At 56.6% G+C, this 17,991-nt stretch overlaps 5 protein-coding genes across 5 annotated transcripts; 1 reads left to right on the top strand and 4 right to left on the bottom strand.

Annotated features, from left to right (window-relative positions):
* Positions 1 to 290: 290 nt before the first annotated feature.
* Positions 291 to 3,059, bottom strand: N657DRAFT_692461 (aconitate hydratase). Its single transcript, XM_062797165.1, has 2 exons — positions 2,946 to 3,059; positions 291 to 2,887 (listed from the first exon to the last, which is right to left on the bottom strand). The coding sequence occupies exons 1-2, from the start codon at positions 2,988 to 2,990 to the stop codon at positions 494 to 496; spliced, it is 2,439 nt and encodes an 812-aa protein (XP_062645177.1). The 5' UTR covers positions 2,991 to 3,059; the 3' UTR covers positions 291 to 493.
* Positions 3,060 to 4,340: 1,281 nt separating this feature from the next.
* On the bottom strand, positions 4,341 to 6,307 carry N657DRAFT_635970 (uncharacterized protein; the record flags this gene model as incomplete). The annotated part of the gene is made up of 4 exons (XM_062791381.1): positions 4,341 to 5,416; positions 5,469 to 5,504; positions 5,558 to 6,204; positions 6,300 to 6,307. 4 exons carry the CDS (start codon positions 6,305 to 6,307, stop codon positions 4,341 to 4,343), a joined length of 1,767 nt encoding a protein of 588 aa, XP_062645178.1.
* A 1,053-nt stretch (positions 6,308 to 7,360) lies between these two features.
* Positions 7,361 to 8,953, bottom strand: N657DRAFT_648236 (Cut8-domain-containing protein). The gene is made up of 2 exons (XM_062793483.1): positions 8,495 to 8,953; positions 7,361 to 8,357 (listed from the first exon to the last, which is right to left on the bottom strand). The coding sequence occupies exons 1-2, from the start codon at positions 8,571 to 8,573 to the stop codon at positions 7,519 to 7,521; spliced, it is 918 nt and encodes a 305-aa protein (XP_062645179.1). The 5' UTR covers positions 8,574 to 8,953; the 3' UTR covers positions 7,361 to 7,518.
* A 1,287-nt stretch (positions 8,954 to 10,240) lies between these two features.
* On the top strand, positions 10,241 to 11,545 carry N657DRAFT_553643 (RNA recognition domain-containing protein; the record flags this gene model as incomplete). The annotated part of the gene is made up of 1 exon (XM_062787921.1): positions 10,241 to 11,545. A coding segment is annotated over one exon (1,305 nt), but the record flags the coding sequence as incomplete, so codon positions are not given.
* A 1,110-nt stretch (positions 11,546 to 12,655) lies between these two features.
* On the bottom strand, positions 12,656 to 15,741 carry N657DRAFT_128434 (uncharacterized protein). The gene is made up of 2 exons (XM_062785852.1): positions 15,372 to 15,741; positions 12,656 to 15,316 (listed from the first exon to the last, which is right to left on the bottom strand). The coding sequence occupies exons 1-2, from the start codon at positions 15,492 to 15,494 to the stop codon at positions 12,944 to 12,946; spliced, it is 2,496 nt and encodes an 831-aa protein (XP_062645181.1). The 5' UTR covers positions 15,495 to 15,741; the 3' UTR covers positions 12,656 to 12,943.
* Positions 15,742 to 17,991: the final 2,250 nt, after the last annotated feature.

Consider the following 17,991-nt stretch of genomic DNA (forward strand, 5'->3'; position numbering starts at 1 on the left):
CGAAGAACGGTATTACTGGCCCAACCGAGCTGGAACAGGCCCGGGCCGGGATGGCCATGCTCAAAGCTCTGTCCAGCCTCCAGGACATGGAATCTGATCTTGAGAGCTTCCCGCTCGTCGGCTCTTAATGAGAACTCTCCGTACGTGAACGTTTCGTGGTGAGAAGGTTTGATCAGAGGCGCATCTGCCGTCAATTTTCACCCGTCACGCCAGCCTTGACCAGAATGCAAACCGCACAACGACCGCCCCATATCATGGAGCATATCCACCGTGAACGCAAACTAGGCCATGGACATCATTTCCTATATTTCGCGTCTATTTACCAACCTCGCAGAAGCGAAGCGTCGGGGTATACCGCGTAGGGCCCCACAATACTGTCCCAGATCTATAACAGCTCAGACTACAACACACCAAGATACAGCCACACAGCCCACACTCAAGCAAGACACTTTAATCTCACCAACCCCTCCCTTCCTTCCTTTCTCCCATGCTTTTAACCCCCCCTTGCAAGCAAATTCAACGCGCTCCCCGCCAGTATAAACCGCGCCTGGTCCCTACTAACGGTATGCCTCACTGGAATCTCAACCACCTCCCCCTCCCCAATCTTTGACCCACGTCTCCTCCTCTTGACCCTCAACTTAACTTCGCCGACGCCACCATTCCTCAGCATATCATACAAACCGACCGTCTCGACCTCATCCCCGGCCCCAATCCTCTCATAATCCGCCTGGTCCGCGAATGTCAGCGGCACAACTCCCTGCTTCTTCAGATTCGTCTCGTGAATCCTCGCAAAGCTCTTGCACACAATAATCCTCGCGCCCAAATACCTCGGCTGCAGCGCGGCATGCTCGCGCGCGGACCCCTCGCCATAATTATGCTCGGCGACGACCAACCAAGCCTGGCCCCTCTCCTTGAACCGCTGCGCCAGCTCGGGGATCGTCATCTTCTCTTGCGAGGGATCGAGGTCATAGTCGTACGCGGCATTGACCTCGCCCGTCTCGGCGTTGACGGCCGTGTTGAGCGTGTTGGCGCTGATGTTGGGCAGGTGGCCCTTGTACTTGAGCCAGGGCCCCGCGGCCGAGATGGTGTCGGTCGTGCACTTGCCCGCGACCTTGACGAGCACCCGCATGCCGGTCAGGTCCGATTCGGGAAAGGGGTCGAAGGGCTCCAGCAGCGCCAGGCGTTCGGACGATGGGGAGATGGCGACGCGCACCGACGGGTCCGGCGGTTGTGAGAGCACCGCGAGCGTCTGCTTGCCTTGCTCGAAGGGCGTTTCGGGCCCCTCGAGGCCGCGCGGGGCGGGGAAGCGGAACTCGGCGCCCGAGGGCGTCGTCAGCGCGTCCGTCATGGGGTTGAAGGTGGTGGAGCCCGCGTAGGCCATGGCCGTGACGATTTCCGGCGAGGCGAGGAAGTTCATGGTCTCCGGGTTGCCGTCGTTGCGGCCGCGGAAGTTGCGGTTGTACGACGTCAGGATGGCGTTAGGGGTGCCCTTTGCCACGCCGTCGTGCCGCTTCCACTGGCCGATGCAGGGGCCGCAGGCGTTGGACAGGACGATGCCGCCGGCTTGCGTGAAGGTCTCGAGGGTGCCGTCGCGCTCCAGCGTCGCCCGGATTTGCTCGCTTCCCGGCGTGATGTAGAAGTCGGCCTTGGGCTTCAGGCCGGCCTTCTCGGCCTCACGCACGATGCTCTCGACGCGCGTCATGTCCTCGTACGAGCTGTTTGTGCAGCTGCCGATGAGGCCGGCCGACAGCTTCGCCGGCCACTGCTGCTCCTGCACCGTCTTCTTGAATTGCGACAGGGGCGTGGCGAGATCTGGCGTAAACGGGCCGTTGATGTGCGGCTCGAGCTTGGAGAGGTCGACCTCGATGAGCTCGTCGTACTGCGCGCCCTCGTCGGCCTTGAACTGGAAGAAGGCATCCTCGGCGGCGCCCGTGCCCGGGAAGCTCTGCAGCGCATCCGCATTGCGGCTGGCCTGTTCTCTCCTGGTCGCCTTCAGGTATCGCTTCGATGCCTCGGTGTAGGGAAAGATGGAAGTTGTCGCGCCCAACTCGGCACCCATGTTGCAAACCGTAGCCATGCCGGTGAGGCTCAGGGTCTCAACGCCCGAACCGAAGTACTCGACAATATAGCCCGTGCCACCACGCACGGTGAGAAGGCCGGCAAGGTGGAGGATCAGGTCCTTGGGCGACACCCAGTCGTTGAGCGTGCCGGACAGTTTGACACCCATGATCTTGGGCGCCTTCAGCTCCCACGGAGCGCCGACCAGCGCCTCGACGGCGTCGGCGCCGCCAACACCAATGGTAATGGTGCACAGTCCTCCGGCATTCGGCGAATGGCTGTCGGTGCCGAGCATCATCAGCCCGGGGAGCGCATAGTTCTCGAGCACCGTCTGGTGGATGATGCCCGCGCCCGGCGGCCAGAAGTCAATGCCGTACTTCCTGGCGGCTGACTCGAGGAAGTCAAAGACCTCCCGGTTCGTCTTGATACCCGCCGACAGGTCGTCGTCGGCGCCGTGCTCGCCGACAATCAGGTGATCGCAGTGAATGCTTGCGGGGATAGCGGTCTGGGGCAGGTTGCAGCTCATGAACTGCAGCAGGGCCATCTGGGCCGAGGCGTCCTGCATGTTGACGCGGTCGGGCCGCAGCTTGAGGTTGGCGTTGGCGCGAATGTCGCTGCCATTGTTGGTGTTGGAGAGCAGCGACTCCTCGACATTGTCCAGGTGGCTGTACAAAATCTTCTCGGCGAGTGTCAGCCGCCGGGCGCCCAGCACGCGGCGGACTTCGGAGTATTTGTTGTAAAGCTTCTCGTACGTCGGCGGCAGGAGCGGCCCGTTCGAGTATGGTCGTGTGTTCGTGACTCGGCGGAGCTGCTGCCCTTGCAAGGCCCTCTGTGATGTGGAATTAGTGGTAACCTATTGTTATAACAGAAATCGAGCAAGTACATACCCTTAAAGCCACGCCTGACCGGCTGGCGAGATCGATCGGCCTCATGGTTGGTGTCCGGTGGCCAGGAGAGTTGCTGCGGGGGCTCTGGAAGACGGCAACGGGAGGAAAAAGTTGAAATGTCGGCTTTCCGCCGACAAGGATCGTTTCAGGGGTCCGGTCCCGGAACTGAAAACCTGGGGAACCCGGGGTGTGGGGTCAGAGGGCTGGCCAACCAGGGCCGTGCAATATGTCTCTCCTCCTATTACAGTGGTATGTTTCCAAAAACCCTTGAGGCGTCCAAGCAATCGATTTCATCACCTGATTTCAGTGGTTATTTGACCTCGCCATACCCACTGACCGTTCGGCCAATCTCGTTGTCATCGTTGCGGTTCCTGATCTATCGATGTTGTTGGAAGCCATTGTGCTTGGCGATGACAGGCTGTCTGTCGTGCAAGCCCTCTCAATCAAACACAATTGTGGGCGTTTGAGTCCCCATTGAATACCAAACAAAGAGAGACAGGGTACGTTAAGCAAATCCAGCATGGTACAGTCATGGGATACCGAGATTGTCGTCAATACAACACCACCTAAACTCTTCTCAATGCCCACGCAACCGCTCTCGTGTCAGACGATAACAATAGCAGTGCTTCAAGTATGAATAGGAGAGACTAAGGAATCATATGGACGGGTGGTAGAGACGGGCGGGTTTAGGGCAGAGACAGAAATAGACGAGTCTGAGTAGCTTGTGATGTTTGTTGCGAGGTATCTCTAAATGGCCAAGCATATGTAAGACCCCTTCACTTCGCAGCCTTTTGTCCCATCCACCGGACTGCCTGTCTGGGTAACGAGATGCCGAAGATCCTGTCAGGTCTGTATGGTAGCTAAACACAATTAGCTCGCTCTGGCCTTTCATATAAAAAAAAAGGCAGCAACTGGAAGTTCGAATTCAAGCAAATCTCACTGCACTAAGCCTTCCGTATGGCGTCGTCTTGAACAAAAGGAATGTAATACAACTGCTCAGCTGTGCATCTCTCTCCCATGAGGGCGAGAGTGGGATAAATGATATATGTCTTCCATCTGCCATCATGGGGATCGATCTGTAGCGGGTCGCGTATGACAGCTCCTCTCTTAGGAAAGCCACACTTGGCACACGCAAGCGCATTGAAAGCTTCATCACAACCTGCTTCAATAACGTTCAGTCTACTTGACCCCAAAGGAAAACATAACCCGTACCGCCTAGGCAACCCGGTCCCAGCGCCATGCAACGTCTGTCCGTGTGAACCCCTGAAGAAGAGCAACGGCGGTTGAACAACCGGTATAGCAACAAAGAAACTCCGCTCAGCGACCGAAACCTTGCAAGTAGTTCTCACCTCTGCGACGCCCTCAACTGGACCAGTAAGAATGTACACCTCCACCTCACGAAACCCGCTGCCTTTTCGCCTCAGGCCCACTACCTCCCCCCTTATCTCCGGCGCCCACAACAACCAGATGATTCGACACGTCCCCCAACGGCACCCTCCCCGGTGCACCAGCAGCGACACCACCATTACCACCGGTAGTAGTCCCGTCCCCGCCCGCAGGCCGCTTCACAGTCAACGGCCGAAACTGCCCGCGATTCCCCAGCGGACTCGATGACCCCGGCGCCCCAATCCGCCTCGCCTGGTCCAACTGCGGGTTGACCACGTTCCCGAGCGGTCTCGCACTAGGTTTTACACCACCTCCTCCACCCCCAACCTGACCACCTGTACCTCCACCATCCCCATTATTCCCGCCCCCATCCCCACCAGCAGCGGCACCACCCTGTACCACAGCCCTAGCAACAGGTTTACTCGCAGAGTGATCGACCCCCGGCGTCCGCGGGATCGACGGGCTGGCAAGGTGTGGGTTAAACGCCTGGCCCTGGCCCGGTTTGGGCGCCAGCTTGCCGCTGGCGATGGCCTCTTCGGGAAGGGCTTTGACTGCGCGCGCCGAAAAGAAGCCGACTGTATCGCTGCCGGTGGCGGCGGCTGCATTGGCGACGTGGCCTGGTAAGCTCGTGTTGTTGTTATTGTTGGCGTGGTTGTGGTCGATATTGCCCGTTTGGGGAGGCGTCATGTGAGTTTGCGGGTTTGGCTTTGGGTTCTGGTTGGGGGGGTTCGGCTGATGCGGGGCGGGCCGGTTCTGGTTGTTGAATTGCTGCTGTGGTGGTCGTGGGCCGACTGTTGGTCCGCGGTTCTGGAGCAGCCCTGCCCCCGGGAAGTTGTTGGTGTTGGGTCGCGGCGCCTGCTGGATGGGTGTTTGTGGCGGTTGTCGTGGGGGGTTGTTCCCCGCTGATACTGACCTCGCCAGCTGCCTTGTTGGGGGTTTCATGGGGTTGTTTCCGCCATTGCCTGTTGGGTTGTGGCTCCTGTTGGATGCGTTCGATGGGTTTGACTCTGTCTCATCCGAGTTTGTGAGCACAACCATGTCCGGGTGGCCCTCGTCAGAGATGTTGAAGTCCGCCTCGTCCAACTCTGTAATCTGTTAGTTCCGTCTTGAAGAACATGTTTGTGCATGGGAGCTTACCCCCCAAGAAGTCCTCAAAGGAGTCTGCCATCGGCACTGTTACAACAATCAGCACCCGCGCTGCCACGGAATTAGAAACCCAAGCTTACACTCTGGCGGCGGCACCCTTGCTGGCGGCACGGCTTTGTCCTCCTTGGATGGCTCATGCTCCGTCTTAACCACATAATCCGGATGCCGATGTAGGCAGTTCTCGTCAAACTTTGTCGGCGCCACCTTCATCCTGGTCACCTTGGCCAAGTACGTCTTGTCGTAGATGCAGTTGCCCAGGACGTTGCCAAAGTGGCGCAGCGCCCGCTTCAGCGCGTCCGTGGTACCCTCCTTCTTGGCCTTCTCGAACGCGGCTGCCTTGCCTTTGGCATTCTCGATGTGCCCGTAGCCGAGGTCCTCGTGGTACGTGCCGTCGCGCAGGGTGACGCGCACAATGACGGACAGGCCGAGGTTGATTCTGAGCGTCCGCGGGTCCTCGTCGACAAAGTCGATCTGAATGTTCTGAATGCTCGACGACCACCCGTTGAAGCCGAACACCTCGTTCGCGAGGGCGATGACCTTTTCGGCCGTGATGTAGTGCACCTTCCCTCCGGATCCGGACGGGCCGGGGCGCGACGAGATGTACTCGGGGCCGAGCTGCTTCTCGAGCCGGCTCTGGAGCGTTGCGATCTCTTGGGCGGTGTACTCGGATATGCGTTGCTGCTGCTCGCCAAAGGGGTTGGCGATGCTTGTGTGCTGGTCGCCTGGGCTGTCATGTGCATTGTTAGCTCCTGACTTGCCAATCGCTAGCTGCACACATCGGCCTGGGGGCACGACGCGACTGTCAAGAAGGCGACAACATACGCAGGCATCGTGGCGATGTATAGCTATGAGCAGCGCTCTCTCATGGGTGCATGTGTAGCGAACTCGACAATTTGTCGGCAGGAGTTCAAGTTCTAGAATGCTGCTGTAATTCAAGGGAAAACCGCCGGGTGGATCGTCCTCTGTTGCTTGGATAGCCGTGATCATGAATTGCTCTGGACGCGTTCAGGGAAGGTGGGACGCGGCAGTGGGGCACGTCGCCTACATGCTATCACGTGCGCGGTTGCCTCGGGCAGCGCTATAAATCAACCTGGAGGTCCCCTTTCACCGGTCCTGAAGGTAAACACTGATATAAAAAACAGCATTTCGTGCCTGATCAGTTCAGGTAAGGTACCAGGTATGGTTCATTGGGGCAAAGATGAGGTGAGATCGAGCCATCGATACAATCAAAGAGCTTTCACCACTCAATCATTCCGTGCTCCGTACCCCACTACACGATAAAGCACATATAATAGCATAGTTGATTAGCACCAAGTCCACTCGAAAAGGCAAGTAAATAACGTTAGTTAGAGCAAAACACAACAGGACGAAAATAACGGCCAGAACATTTATCCTGCATCTCGCGTTGATGGTCAACCACAACAACCATAAGATCTACAAAATTTGGCTGTGGCGACAATGTCAGAGCTGGGCGAGTTGAGCACGTATAGCTGAAAAAGACACCGTCCGTCTTGCCCGCGACAGAAGCCGCATTATTTGCAAACCAATGGATGGCCCATAACCACAATCCAAATATCCCTACCACCGCGCGAATGCTAAGACCAGAACAAAAAGTGCCAAGAATACCCGCAAGCTGTACCTATGTACGAACGCTGACAGTCCAAGGGAGCAAAGTCCCCGACTATCACCGGACCTCGTGTGTATTTGACTCGAGGATCAACGAGCAACCCGGTGGCTTAAACAACCAAAAATAAAAGAACTCAGACACTCCGCTTAGCCACCGCCCAATGATTCCTTCGCTATTCGAAGGGCCATAATGATTGAGTCTTGAGGACCAATACATAAGAAAAGAGTTCAACGATAGATATCCCAAGTAATGAGAGAAAAAAAAAGGATACGTGAACGCCGTTGCCCATACGAGTCTATGCTTCCTAGTCCGATGCCCCTATGTGTCGAAAAAAAAACAAGAATGAAAGGTCGTAACGCCGCCCGAACACAACACTCAGTTGCCACTATCAGGAGTCTCAAGAAACCGGCTGCTCTACCAGGGGCCGACGCGGACAGGCGAGCCGTACGTGCCGTTCATAAGCTGGTTGCGGATGGAGTTCGGATCTGACAGCCCCGATGTCGACGTCGGCCCGTTCGAATTGTTCCCTGCCCACGGGACCTCGGTGACCATAGCGTTCATTGCCTGCTCCATCTTCCCTCCCGACTGCTGGTTGTGTTTGACGATCCTCTGATCCCAGCCGCCCGTGTGCAGGACGAATCCGCCTCCTCTCTTTGCCGCCTCGGTAATCACCAGCGCCCATGCACCCGATATTTCGTCATATGCATTGTCCTTGTGATGTCGATACTGCTGGCTCTCCCAGTCGGGGAGTTCGTGGATAACTTTTGTCGCAGCATCCAGGTATTGTAGTGAAATGTTCGTCTGCTGTTCCACCGGCGGGAGGAACTGTGGCGTAAAATCCGAGATGGTATCAACGAGCGCGGCGAGCGGTTGCTTCACCCGGAAATATGTGTAGTCGGAACTCGACTGGCCGAAAGGAAAGGCAGCCCGCAGTTTCTCTTGGTATTCGCCCAGGACCTGAAGTGCCGAGGCGACCGACGGGCGAGGCGCGCTCGTGACAACCTCCCGGCCGATGTCTGGGTGCCGCTCGCAGATGGTTTGGAGGACTGTGCGAAGTTGTGTCTTGTCTAAGGTCTCGAGAAGTCGCGGGAGGGAGAGCGGGCGGCCCGCCATGTCGCTGCCGCCGCGGACTTTTTTGGACGGTCTCGCAAGCTGCCGCGAGGATGTCGCCGGCGAGCTGACTGGCGAGAGCGACATCTCGTCGTTGTCGTCGTCGGCTTTCCGCTTCCTGGATGCCATGGTGTATTGCGACACTGCAAAGGGGTCAATAAACTTGGCTCGAGGTTCCGGCGTAGGGTAAAATAGCCGCTGTCTGGTCCTCATCATGCGAACTGATGTCGTTGATGGATCGCAAGCCTGGAGTTGGGGAAATGCAGAGAGTCTGGCTTACCAGGAGGCGGCGGTGGGAATCGAGAGGTTTCGCACGGAAGGGGGAAGGTCGGGGGCTGCGGCGATAAAAGGACGTTCATTGTTGGCCTGAAGATGGCTTAAAGCGACCGGTCACCAACGGGCTGCCGAAACAACAAACGACTGTTTACGAATTGTCGAAGTGCCCAGGTCGATGAGGAAATGGAAGAGGTGTGAGCCGCTGGCCTGTGGAGAGGTGGGAAAATTGAGGAGGTGTGCTGCGGCGAGCATGACCATGCAGGTTACCCCAGCTGGCAGTCTGCAAGGTGTGATGTGTGGTTGTGAGCACAAGCAGGACAGTAACAAAGTGGAGCTGCCTCGAGGAATTTGCCCACGACACACTTTCGTAGTAGTCGGATTCCCGGTTAGGACGATCTAACTCGATCAGGAAGTAAGGTAGTAAAGGCACAGTTTAACCCTGAGTTGTCTCAGGAAGGGAGCAGGACAAACTACGGTACGTGGCAATAGATGTCTAATGTTACCTTCTCACAGTTTCTTCTCTCCCTTATATTTCACCTTTGCCATCCTGTCTACCGCCTGCCATGTGCTGCACTCACAACGAGCAACCCAGGGCTAGCGGTGACTCGCTAATTCATTGGGGAAAGCCAGCTGCCAGGGAGTGAGAACGCACGGTCCAGGACCACATGCGCCAGTCACATTGTCGTTTGAACCGCTTTCCTTTCTGGTGCTTGACCTTGATATAGTGTAGGCTGGCAAACACCAGCGAGCCCGCTGCAAGGACGCGTGCGGTTTCTTCATCGATCCCCTTCGTACCGCCCGTTTGCAACAACCAGGGACCGCGAGATGTGGCCAATTATCGTACACAGCAACCCTCAAAGCAATTCTCAGGCCGCGAACGGTGCCGCGTGGCAGGAGTCTTTGGATCCGTGGTTGTGCAGGACCCAGGAACGGCCGATCCAACCCGCTTGTCGGACGAGCACCACCTCAGTCGTTGCCTTTGCTCTGAGGCCACAGCCGAATTTCGTCCGGGGTATGATATTGTGATGAAGTGCGTATCGCATGATTCAGGTCATCTGATTGGCTGAGGATGGATGCCCTAAGCCAGTTCATCAGCCAGAGGGCTCCAAGCCTACTGGTAGCTGGTTGCTTTCTACCTTAGCTGCTAATAAGTAGGGAAAGGTATTCAAAAAGGTATCACATTCGCATCACTGGGCCACGACGCCCTTGTGGTTTTCTACACGATTTGCCAGGAAGATCGAGAGATTGGGCTTCTGGGAAGACGGGTGACACGGATTGGAAGGCGTCTGATGAAAGAACATCAAGACTAAGGGAGGCAAAGCACCCCCTGCGCTTTCTGGTCTAGGGTGGTCAAGACGCCCACGGCTTATACGTGGAGGAGGTGCTCCATGGACATTTGATTCTAGTGCCTACCTTACCTACCTGGGGTCGCGGATCTCAATTGTTGGCTGGGGTGGACATCCCTCTCCTATCGACGGATGTGTGTTGCCCAGCCCGTTGTTACCCCAATGACTTGGCGGGGCGTTTCTACCACCCCGCAATTGACTTGCGCTAAAATTGGAAACAGTATAGCGTTTATCGGCTTATCAGCCAGGAAATTTTGTATGGTTCTGATATTCAGGGACGCAGAGAGCAGATATTTGAAGCTCTCATTTCAATAAGGGTCCCGCCTAGGCGATCCAACGAAGACCCGATGGCAACAAAGAAGCCAGAACAGACGGCCCCCAAGGAGCAGACGGAAACCACTTCTTCCTCCAAAAAGCGCAAATCCGCCGTCCCCGAAATCGAGGTCGACCTCTCGCTCCCAGAGCCCCCGTCCAAGAAGGCCCGCCGGCTTCTCAAAAAGGGCAAGACACTGCCCGCAAAGCCGACGAGCGATGATGACGAGCATGACAGCAAGACCGCCGAGGAAGGCAAAGCGGACGGGGCCAAGGACGGCAAGAAGAAGAAGGAGCGCTCGCCGCATGGCGTTTGGATCGGCAACCTGCGCTTCACCGTAACCAAGGCCGATCTCCGCAAATGGCTGGTTGAGAATTCGGGCGGCGTGATCACCGAAGAGTCCATCACTCGCGTGCACATGCCTACAACAAAGGCCACCGCCGGGCCCGGGCCCAAGAAGACCAACCCCGAAAACCGGGGGTTTGCCTACGTCGACTTTTCCTCCTTCGAAGCCAACGTCGCGGCCATCGCTCTCTCCGAAACCGAGTGGAACGGGCGAAAGCTCCTCATCAAGGACAGCAAGAACTTCGAAGGGCGTCCAAAGAAAGAAGAGCCCGAGGCAGCCACAGCAGACGGAGCTGGCAAGGGGCCCGCGTCATCAGAAGCCAAGAACGCGCCAGGCAGTCGAGGGTGCACCAAGATCTTCGTGGGGAACCTGTCCTTCAACACGACCGAGGACGACTTGCACGCGCACTTTGAAAAGTGCGGCAAGATCCGGTGGGTCAAAGTCGCCTCGTTTGAGGACTCGGGCAAGTGCAAGGGGTACGGATGGGTCAACTTCGAGGACGCCGAGGCCGCGGCGTGGGCGGTGAAGGGATTCGTCAAGGTGCGCGAGACGGTCGAGACGCTGGAGGACTTCATGGACCAGGGATCCAAGCCCGCCGATGATAATTCAACAGCAGCAGACGACGAGGCAAATCCTGCCGGCGAGAACGAGGACGATGACGACGCGGAGGAGGCCGGCGAAGGCAAAGACAACAACACCAAGAGCAAAACGACAGTAGTCACCAAGGAACCATCACGCACCCGCACCCGCAAGTGGTGGGTCAACCAGCTCTTGGGCCGCAATCTCAAGATCGAACTGGCCGAGGACGACCAGACGCGCTACCACAAGCGCTTCGGAAAGGGCGCGGCCAAACGGCAGCATCAAAAGCAGCAAGCTGACAACAACACCAACAACGACAGCAAGCAACGAAAACAAGAAAATGGTACCAACAACAGGGGGATCAAGAAGGAGGACAAGAAAAAGGACATCACCTACCACACCGACATCAGCGTCGCCCGCCTGACGGGGGCGGCTGTGGCGCACCAGGGAAAGAAAGTCACATTTGATTAAAGTGTGGTGTATCGTGTCTACGATGTATGCCGCGAGCCAGGTGGCAGCCATATACCCCTAGCTTATGTATTCTCCTTGCCTATACTTACAACGTGGGCCAGGTGTCCTTGTCCGGCCGGACCTCTCTCCGTTGTTGGGCGCATTCGTAGCCATACTGTGGTAGTGTCAACTTCCGTCTCACTCATCGTTTGATGAGCGGCTTGCCCTGGTACTTTTTCTGCAAACCTACTGGTGGCATATCGATCTGGCTGTTATTTATACCCCAGTTCAAAGACCGAGAGAGAGACATGTGGCTTGCTAAATAGGTACATGGAAAGATGTCTCAGGTCTTTTATCCTTGGTAATGGTCGCCTGTTGCGTCCGGCTAATGGCATTGTATCACTTGGATTCAAAGTTGATCCACACCATCCATGGGGAGCGGAGGGTCATGTTGACTGACCTAGGCATTAAACTGCGTGAGTGAGTCCTCTACCCGCAGCGCCGCTGCCCACTCATGATCCCATCCCATGTCCTATGTATCACATTAAATCGAACAAGCGCATACCTAGCCTCCAATTTCTTGATCATACTCCATAGAAACAAGAGTAATACTAACCATAAGAAGAATTCCACAATATTCATTCCCCTCATCACCTACCGAGTCTTTTTTGAGTTTACCTCAAGAGTCACACCCCCCATTGCACCCCATTTGCATTACACACACACATACACACACCACAGGTATCGGCACCCTCGCATTCACACCCTCTCATTCATGGGGAAAAAAAAATCAAGCCCGTATTCCCAATACCCTAAGGTGCCTAGGATAGCTAACCCTAACTAACGACACCAAAAGCAAAGAGAGAGTGTGTGTGAGATGTGTCAATCTGAGTAGTACATCCATTCCATTCCATTCGGCAGAAAAAACTCAAAACTTAGAAGAAAGACAGCAGGTAGGAAACGGAAAGAGAGGGGGGTTGACGAGTTCCCATGCCCAAGAGATCCCCAATGACAAGACAGCCCGAACCTCCTCAGCCACAGCTATTTGAGCAACTTCAGTGATGGGTAGCATGGCATGGCAGGCGAAGTGGTCAACGAGAATTGCGGTGATAAAGCGGCTCGAGGCGATTTAAGTGCCTGCATACCCCAAGGACTTCTCGTGTACTGTGTTTCTGGGGAGAGCCAAAGTACGGGGAGCAAGGGATTCATAACTGGGGTTGAGAAGAGCAAAAAAGGAAAGACTCCACCGAAACAGCAAGCGCAAGATCATGACCTTTCCCCCAAAATAGCAAACCCAACCAAAAGGGAAAGAATATAAACCCATTGCCCCATAATATCCCCGTAACCCCAGCATACTTTGTCAGTAGCCTCTCCTTCCTCATTCCCGTGCAGTCAGGCGCCCTAACTTCATCTCCGTTCTCACTTCTGCTTGCCCTGGATAATAGAGTTGGACTCCTCGTCCGAGGCATCAAGGATGTCGTACTCCTCATCAGTCAAGTAGCCATCAATCGACTCGGTGTTGTCCCACTCATCGTCCTGGCAGTCCTCATACTCCTCATACTGCTCCTCAATTACCTCCTCCTCAACTTGATATTCGAGCTCTGCCTCCGCCTCCTTAACCTGTTCCTGAGCAGGAGCAGGCGCCTCAGGCTTGGGCTCCTCATGGACACTGGCAGCAGGCGACTCCTTCTCCAGCTTGGGGAAGATCATCTGGCTGTGCTCCGGCTCCAGCTCAGACAGGAGCTTCTCCTCCTCCCTCAGCGTGACAGGGTCAGACGGCGGGAGAGCGACCTTGGGCTTCTCCACAACAACGTCGCACCAGAGACGGTGGCCAAACCGGTGGCCCTCCTTGGTGGTCAGGCGCCAGTTGGAGACGATCCTGCCGGGGCGGGACGGAGTCCTCAGCAGCACGGTGAAGGGGAACTCCTCGCCGGGCTGGACAGCGGCGTAGCAGATGGTGGATTCGCACGAGAACTCCACATCCCTGGTAGCTGCAGGGTGGTTAGGGTCGAGGTGGCCCATGTAGTCTCCGCCGACAAACTTGACGGAGCAGCCGGCCGGCCAAGCGGTCTTGCCCGTGTTGCGGAGGATCCAGGTCTGCTCGAAGACATGGTCCGGCCCGAAGACGGTGCCATCCTCCACCGTATCGCGCACAAACGTGGCGACCAAATCATCGGTAGACGCCTGTGCAGCGACGGCCGGCTCCTCCTTGGCTTGCACCGGTTGTTTGTCCTCAACCTTGACAGGCTCGGACGGCTTGACATCCACAACGGTCTGGACGCCGCTGATCAGCGACGAGGGTGTGCTAGGCTCCTCAGCAGGGAGACTGGCCGGAGCTTGAGAGGTGGAAGGACGAGCCCTGAGGCGGTCACCCATGGTCGGCATCTGCTTGCCGTTCTCTTTCTCACCGGTCGTCGTGACGCTGACGTGGCGAACCGGAGTCTTGAACTTGATGAGGGGATGGGTGCGGTTGTGATTGTTGGCAGGGCTAGCCTCACACGAGGCGCAAAAGTCGGTGTCGTCGCAGACGGCGCACTTGAAGCGGTCACCAACAATGTAGGTCGAGTTGGTGCGGGCGGCGGAGCACAGCGGGCCGTCGCAGCAAATGCCGTAGTGGACAGGCTTTCGGACCGTGACACGGAAGTGAGACGAGTCATACTCAAGCGGCTCGTAAATGGGGACGAAGCGATGGCCAGGATGGATGAAGCCAGCGTTCACGATGCAGCTAGAGCAGTAATCCCAATCAGGGCACTCCAAGCACTTGTGGCGGACGCCCGTGATGCCGGCGTCGCAGCCGTCGCAGATAGCGTGGTGGTGTTGGCCGCGGCCGGCGGCGAGACGGCGGGAAACCTCGGTCTCGAGGGTGATGCCCTCGACAACAGGAACGAAGGCATGCTTAGGATGATGACCATGGCGGTCCTTGGCGAAGCAAGCCCTGCAAAGGTCGAAGTCCGGGCAGGTCGTGCAATGCACAAACTCGACCTCAGGCAGCTCCTGCACGCAGCAATTGCAGGTGCGGATGCTGGCGTACAGCAGGTCGTTGAAAACGGGCACGATCCTCTGCGGCGCCTGTGCGGGCGACGGGGCCTTCGGCTTTGGCTTTGGCTTGGGCGCCAAGCGTTCTGTGGTACTGTTGATAATGACGCCGTTCTTGACAAAGCGCTTGATGAGCCAGTGGCTGGGGCCTTTGCATGTGACACCGCGGTCCACGCAGTCCTGGCAGAGATCAAAGTCCCCATCGTCACAGGTGGAACAGTGGTAGTGAGCGTCCGGGATGGTTCGGTCGCAGCTGTTGCAGCACACGGCATAGCTGGCACGCATTGCGGGGCAGGCTGCAATGCAAGATGGAACGTCAGATGGTGATGAAATTGCGAAGTTCGCGGGAGCCGCAGGGGTCTCTGTTGCCTCCTTCATCGACTGAACAATGGTCTCCTCGGCCTTGCTGGGGCGGGTCTCGGGTGTAGGTTCAGAGTCGCTTTCTTCAGCAGTGGCGGGAGTCGGATCAGAGACGACGGGCTGCTCGGCTTCACGTTCAGTATCCGTAGGCTCAACACTCGGGCGGCTCTCTTCCTCAGCCTCGTTGGAAACGGAGACAGGCTTCGGCCCCTGCTTTTCTTCCTCCCGGGTGGTAGTCACACGGAGCTTGAGCTTGCGCTTGGCCTTGGCAGCGCGGTACAGCTGCTTGTAGACGGCGACCTTGGTCTGGTCCAGAACAACATACGCGGCAGCCGAGTCGGAGTACCGTTCAAAGACGGCGTAGGCGTCGGCAGGGATATCGAGTGCGGCTCGCAACTTTGAGATAGCCATCAGTGCCCATCCCGGCCTATCATCTAGGAGTTGAACTCACCCTGGACTCGAGCACGTTGATGCCCACATCGCGGAGCGGCAGCTTGAATCGACGGGTCTGACCGTCGATGATCACCTTGAAGGTGATGGGGGTTTCGGGACTAACTTGCGCAGCGGACGCCATGTTGTCGATGGCCAACGACTGCAGCAGGACGAACGGGGCACGTCGGTCAGTTGATGTTGATGGCTGTGTTTGGGAAGGTGATGTATTTGATGGATGGAAAAGAGGTGTGACGGCGGGCGATGACGACTGGAGGTGCGGACGGGAGACGGTGGAACGCGTGGCACAGCTCTAATAAGCGCTGGTTGGCGTTTGAGACGACTCACCCCGATTGCTGCAAGCAACACGGCGCTTGTTCGTTGCTCAGGTAGCCTCTTTATAATCTCTTTCTGGGCACTTTTTGCAGTGGCCAGGCTGTAAAGTTGGTCGAGTTATTGCAGAACGGGGAAGTCAAGGGATTTGCAGGTGACGACTGGAAGTGAGGAGAACGTGAAAGTGCTGGGAGGGGAAACGGCAGCACCAACAACCAGCTTGCTGACGCCTCAGGCAGGATGAGGAAGCCTTGCAATCGAGTTCGAGGGATAAGAGGCGGCAGCCGTCGCTACGTTGGGACGAGGTATGCTATACATTAAATGTGGTAGGACGATCCACCAGGCAGACAGACGCCTCGCAATTGAGAATGAGAGGCAAATGCGCAAGGGTCAGCCAGCAGCGGTGAGCGGGCACTTAACAGAAGGCGGTAAGTGCTACTTCCGCATGTTACTCTCATCTCTGCGAGGTAGGGCCATGGATGGCACTGCGAGCCAGGCTCGCTAACAGACTCCCGGTAACTTTCTTGCCCAAATCGTCTCAATCAGGCATGGGGGATTTCGTCACTTTGGAGCTTGGTCTCTTTGACATGGTCGGTGACCCATTGCTTCTGGCACAGGCCCACCGGAAATTGTCAGCCAGCCGAAGCTTGGAGAAGCTCCCGGCGCAACAATGCTCACCCGTTGACCACGTATGGATGCATTATCTACATCTGTGTTTTGATGTTGGTCCCAGCTCTTCTATCAGCTTCTTTTGACTTTGCTACATCTCTCGGCCCTCCTTTGTTAAGCAGAAGGGCTCTTGTCATAGTGAGACCATTTGCCTCTCACATGACAAAGTGAATACAACGGATCTGTTAGTGCGTGACTGGGAAACACAGCTGACCCCTCACGTGGCTTATCTGGGGCAAAACAACCCAGGCCTGCCTTGTCAGTGGGGCCGCGGAGACGACTTCCGTCCACAGCTCAGCTCACTTGTCTAACAAGCTTCTCACTTGCTGCTGTTGGTCTTTGCTCCGTACGTCCCAAGTCCTCCTGTCTTTTTCATATACCGCTCTATTTCCTAGGTGTAATCCGTAAGAAGGTAGGGGCCTGAAATAACAGCATTGGGTCCGGTACCGACAGGGGCTGTTGTCAAGTCACTGGATGAAGGACTATTTGGAGAAACTTGAAAAGATGTCATATGATCAACTTCGTGTTGCTGTAAAAGAGGCATAGGAAAAGGTCCCTGAAGACTGACTCTTGAAATTAGTTCAGAGTATGCCCGACCGCGTTCAGGCAGTTATCGCGGCAAATGAGCTCTGTACTAGATATTGAAGTAATTGAAGTATGAACCGGACTGCCTGGGTGCAATGTAGGGAGATGGAAAGGAGGTACAAGCGAGACACCCCTGTCAGTACCGGACCCACTGCTGTTATTTCAGCCCCCTACCTTCGTAGTCTTACATTTCCTAACACTCCTGATTTCTGTCTCTGGAGGCCAGCCTGAAAGGATGAACGTCATGTCCTTTGCGTCGGGTGCCGATAGCTCAGTCGTCACTGCCAAGCGCCTTTCATGGTCTGCCTGCCCCACCTCGCCCTGCGTTCTCTTGCATTGATCAGCGTTGACCTCGCCGTCAAACGCGGAGAAGCAAATAAGAGGGCAGGGCTGAGCGGCAGGCGGCAGGCGGCAGGCGGCAGGATTACGTCGCCATTTCCCGCTGTGTCTTCGCCTTGGGGTCCTCGAAGGCGCTAGGTTTGGGCTTCAGCTCCCAGTCGGCGCTTGGCCGCTGTCTGAATAAGCGCGAACACCGACAAGGCACCGGCTCAGAGCTCCGAGTTGCTTTGCTGTGGCACCCGTTATTGCTAGCGACCGGTTCGTCGTCCGGGTCTCTGTAGAAGTACAAATGGAGCGCATGATTGTCGCGGGACAGACTGCCCGATACAGTCCTGCGTTCTGGGCCAAGGCTTCGGAGGCAAAGTGCGGCATCGCAACCGGGCAATGACGTGCCTCAAGGTATCCGACTCGCAGCGAGAATTGGGGATGATTTGCGCAGGAAGCAGCGGGACCTCACATTCGCATTGCATAAGTGGGATGCCGTTGATGTAACGGAACTGTTCAACTTCGAATGCTCCGCTTCCGGAACGCAGCCAGGGCCTGCAGCGATGAAACATCACCATCTCGTTCTCCGAGATAAAGATCTCTGCTCCCTTCCAAGGCGGTCCCGGACCGGCCTGAAACCCTGTGTCCCTGTTCGCTGGGTTGCTCCAGATGATCGAAGAGCATACGCAACCCCCTTTCAAACCCCGTTCCACCGCGCGCTGTGGCGTCCG

Source organism: Parathielavia appendiculata (genome assembly GCF_033297405.1).
Source record: "Parathielavia appendiculata strain CBS 731.68 unplaced genomic scaffold N657scaffold_12, whole genome shotgun sequence".
Lineage (NCBI taxonomy): Eukaryota > Fungi > Ascomycota > Sordariomycetes > Sordariales > Chaetomiaceae > Parathielavia > Parathielavia appendiculata.